Source organism: Notothenia coriiceps, unplaced genomic scaffold (genome assembly GCF_000735185.1).
Source record: "Notothenia coriiceps isolate Sejong01 unplaced genomic scaffold, NC01 NC01_scaffold00009512, whole genome shotgun sequence".
Classification (NCBI taxonomy): Eukaryota; Metazoa; Chordata; class Actinopteri; order Perciformes; family Nototheniidae; genus Notothenia; species Notothenia coriiceps.
In genome coordinates, this window is record NW_011342213.1 from 11,986 (window position 1) to 16,578 (window position 4,593).

General features: G+C 41.0%; 1 protein-coding gene across 1 annotated transcript in view; it reads left to right on the forward strand.

The window, feature by feature from the left end:
• The window catches only part of LOC104945343 (complement C3-like), a gene marked incomplete at its 3' end in the record, with an annotated part of 6,124 nt that extends 2,238 nt beyond the window's left edge, over nt 1-3,886 (forward strand). Inside the window, exons 2-6 of the mRNA XM_010770994.1 lie at nt 1,530-1,645; nt 1,797-1,940; nt 2,582-2,797; nt 2,947-3,147; nt 3,731-3,886. Coding sequence (XP_010769296.1) covers nt 1,530-1,645; nt 1,797-1,940; nt 2,582-2,797; nt 2,947-3,147; nt 3,731-3,886 — 833 coding nt within the window. The remainder of the gene's footprint in view (nt 1-1,529; nt 1,646-1,796; nt 1,941-2,581; nt 2,798-2,946; nt 3,148-3,730) is intronic.
• Nucleotides 3,887-4,593: the final 707 nt, after the last annotated feature.

The following is a 4,593-nucleotide window of genomic DNA, read 5'->3' on the forward strand; positions in this document are numbered from 1 at the left end:
TTTTTTGGACCAATTAACTCTTTAGCCTCACCTCAGACTGCAAGTGGGTTCTCCAACTCAGTTAATAACGTATAGAAGTGGTCGTCATGCCCAGGCGATGAAACAAACAGGCATGGCAGGGGAATTGGTAGGAAGTTTGAGCGCAGAGGTCTGGCTCTTTTCGTCCTCTAGGTAGGACCCATCCACAGAAGATGTTGTGACGTCCAACTCCAATGTCTTCCTAATGACACCGTCTGGGTACCGACATCACGTGTTCCATGTTTTATTGTTGGATCCCTAGTCTGTCTAGGTGCTTCCAGAAATGGAAGCAAAAGTGCTATTGTACACGCCTCCGAGTGGACGATTGACTCCACCTTTGAGTCTCGTCCAGCCAACACAGAACTCTCGATCAAATTAGATGTTGCCTCCAGCTTCTTGACTGGATCAAGACTGACAGCTGGATCAGGACCACTCCCCTGTAACACATCAGAATCAGAATCAGAATACCTTCATTAGTCCCACAGAGGGGACATTTTCAGCGTTACAGCAGGAAAGAGCAACAGACAGCTGAGTGTTGAATATCTTAAATGCGTTAAAAAAAGTACTAAGTTATAATATAATAAACAATATGATACAAAAAAAAGATAAAAACTAAAAAAGTTACATCATTTTCAAAAATACAGATAAAAAACAAATCAAATCCTGTAGCAGTTCTTAGGATTTAGAAACCCGGTATATATTACAGATATTAAAGATGGCATATGTATACAAAGTATATATTGCACATAGTTTGACGGTATTTAAGAGCAGCAAGTTACACAATCTACAAAATACAAGATACATACCTTGTAACAGTAACAAGGGTTTAGCAGCCAGGTATAAATTACACAGTTATTAATGGCATATATATATTGATTGATTTAATGGCCAGGTATAAATTACACAGTTATTAATGGCATATATATATTGATTGATTTAATGGCCAGGTATAAATTACACAGTTATTAATGGCATATATATATTGATTGATTTAGTGGCCAGGTATAAATTACACAGTTATTAATGGCATATATATATTGCACATATAGCACATATTGCACAAAGTTGGTTTTCTATTTAGCAGCAAGGGGTGTTATAGTCTGTGTTGTGGTGTGTGTGTGATGATGATATGATGCCTCTGCCAAGCAGGATTGAGTAGTGGTCGCAGTAAACACCCTCATCAGGACTGCACCCAAAAACACAACCAATCTGATCTGACGGGGATTCCACAGCAAATACAGATAGACCGGTGTGTTGCTTTAGGTTTGATATAAGGAGACATTAGCTGCTTTTGACAAAAGACTACCAGTTATTAAAACTCTCCACTTCCAATAACTCAAGCAAACAATGTGACATTAAAAAGGGAACAAGTTTACCTTAAGACAACAAAGAGAGGTATAACATGGTATAAAGAAGTCTACATCTCACAGGGGAAACTTGAGTCCGGCTTCCTGAAAGTATCCAGGTTTGTGGTTATTGTTATTCATGACCCATAGTTTCCTCCTTTACAGGCAGTGATTTGGTTGAAGCAGAAAAGACTGGCATTAAAATTGTGGAGTCTCCGTATGCCATATCCTTCAAAGACGTACCAAAGTACTTCAAGCCGGGCCTGCCCTTGGACTTCACAGTAAGGACCATCTTCTGTGTCTATAATCACTTTGCAAAAACTGGACTTCTGTTTTTGTTCAGTAAAATGAAACACCACAAGTGGATCCTCTGTGTCAAAACGTTGGTGGAAAACTGTACTCACAGAGGTCCATTTCCCCTAAAAATAACAGATCCAAGTGAGCCAACATGACGGTTCTCCAGCTAGAAACGTCATAGTCAAGGTGACATTTCTAGACACGCCCTTGGTTGTGTCCTCCGCCACCACCAGAGCCACCGTCAACATGCCTCCACAACAACGCGCACAAACCATCACTGTGAGTACGACTGCCTTCTCACAGAGCCTTGACCCATCTTATCTTTACGTTATTAATCATTAATCTATAGACAAACTGCTCTAGTCAAAAATGCGATGTGAAGATTTTGCTTTTGCTTTAGACAAGCTACTTTCTACTGATTATTAATAATCTCAATCTAGTTGTTTTCTAAACAATAATCAAGATAGTCATTATGTGCAGTCGTGGGTTGGCGGATTACTTTAGGTTATTTTTCTAAATGTGCAAATCCTGGAAAAGAGCATATTTTAAAGACATTATTTTGTCATTGTAATAATAGACATTATTATCGTTATTGGCCGCTGAGATACATAATGGATATTCGTGTAACGCATTGACCAATGATTTTTTCGAACAATGCTTTGTTCTCTTTACATGACAAGTGATTTAGCTGACACTTTAATGTAAAGCAGCACATACTTCAATACCGTTGATATGCCTATGTGAGCAATTTTGGGTTTAGGTATCTTGCCTAAGGAACCTGCAATGGCTGTGGATCGAAAATCTGATACTCTGATTGGTTGACGGCTACTCACCCCCTGAGCAAAAAGCCAGTAAGGCTACCTTTAGGATTATCAAAAGCAACATTTCACACTTTATTTTGTTTTCCTTCTGCTTCCCAGGCTGAGACGGTGCAGGCTGGACTCAGGCCAGAGCAGCAGGCCAAACAACAGATCACTGTTCAGCCGTTCGCCGCCTTAAGTAGCCGTAAACCAAACTACCTGTACATCTCCACAGGGACCAACACAGTGTCTGTTGGAGACAGCGTGTCCCTGAAGATGAGCATCACAGTTGCAGACCCAACACACAGACAATACATCACACACATCACCTACCTGGTGAGACAAGAACACAGAATTACAAATCCGTTACAGCCCATTTCCAATACACATGGAAATAAGTACAAGTAGAACCTTCAGCAACAAAATCCTAAAAAAAACTAAGAAAATAAAACGTGATGATCATGGATTTCTCCTCAAAACAAAAGGTGGTGAATAAAGGCAAAATCATTGTTGCTGAGCGTTTGGATGTGGCAGGTCAGCTGCTCACCAGTGTCGGACTTCATATCACTCCGGAGATGATGCCCTCTTTCCGCTTTGTGGCGTTCTACAGTATCCCCTGGGATGAGGGTCATGAGGTGGTGCCGGACTCCATCTGGGTGGATGTGGAAGATTCCTGCGCTGGAGGGGTGAGGTCATCGGCTCTCACTCTCAGAGTTGTCTTAGCTTATAGAGTTTAACATGCAAGTCAGGAAAATGCTATTAAATTAACGGAGAAGAAGGGTACATTTCTTATAGCCTCCCATTCAATCACACTTCTTTTTGCAACCAGAGAGCTCGCCCTAACAGGGACAGACTGAAACAGAAATATATTTTACAATTTTGGTTGATTTAAAATGTCCTTTGGTCTACCATCTCGTGTCAATTCTGATAACAAACAAAATGGAAATGGCAAAAATAACATGAATGGTTACAATGAACACGTCTCTAAACATTGACGTTCCGGGATATACTGAGCCTTTCAGAAAATGAAGCTCGTTTTATAGATTTGAGTCTTAAGCAGGAATTAACGCGTTTGAGTCCCACTGACTTCGTAAAGAAATCAGAAATGATTGGGAGACATATTGATGCTGTTCTTTTTGTGGGGTTTGTTGACAATAAGACAATTATGGAACAAAGCTAATCTTATATCCTGATCTTGTTTGAAAGACAAGCTATCCAGAAAATTAGATATTTTATTCAGTTTTTCACTCTTTTGTTTATCTCTTACAGCTGAATGTCGGGCCGGTCGACGGCATAGCTCGAGACTACACGCCTGGAAAGAGCTTTAGTTTCCAGATCAGAGGTGACCCGGGGGCAAAGGTCAACCTGGTGGCCGTGGACAACGCTGTGTTTCTCCTCAACAGGGACAGACTTACACAGGGGAAGGTGTGTGTGTGTGTGTGTGTGTGTGTGTGTGTGTGTGTGTGTGTGTGTGTGTGTGTGTGTGTGTGTGTGTGTGTGTGTGTGTGTGTGTGTGTGTGTTTAAAGTAGTTAACAGTCTACTGTATCTGTTGTCACAGTCCACTGAGGCTCCCAGTCAGTCACCATGGCTCGCTGTGTGTGTGTGTGTGTGTGTGTGTGTGTGTGTGTGTGTGTGTGTGTGTGTGTGTGTGTGTGTGTGTGTGTGTGTGTGTGTGTGTGTGTGTGTGTGTGTGTGGTGTGTGTGTGCGTGTGTGTGTGTGTGTGTGTGTGTGTGTGGTGTGTGTGCGTGCGTGTGTGTGCGTGTGTGTGTGTGTGTGTGAGATTGTTTCACATGTGTGTGTGTCACATGTGTATATGAGAGATTTTTACATATATTTGTAAATGATTTTGGTTTCAGTTGTGTGTGTGTGAGAGTGCTTCACATGTGTATGTGAACAGTATTTCTGAATAATGTCCCTAATGGCCACTCATAGATATACGTTTCTTACAAATAAGTCATTTACCATGAAAAAAATACATTAAAAGATTACTAATTGACTTAAGAAATCTTTGTCGAGCAAAACCACCAATAAAGTCGACTAAGAAGGGGCAGCCCTGGTAACAATGTCCAAGCTATAAAAACGATTAGCTGAATTGAGCTCTGCATATAACTGAGCAGTCCTTTCAACACG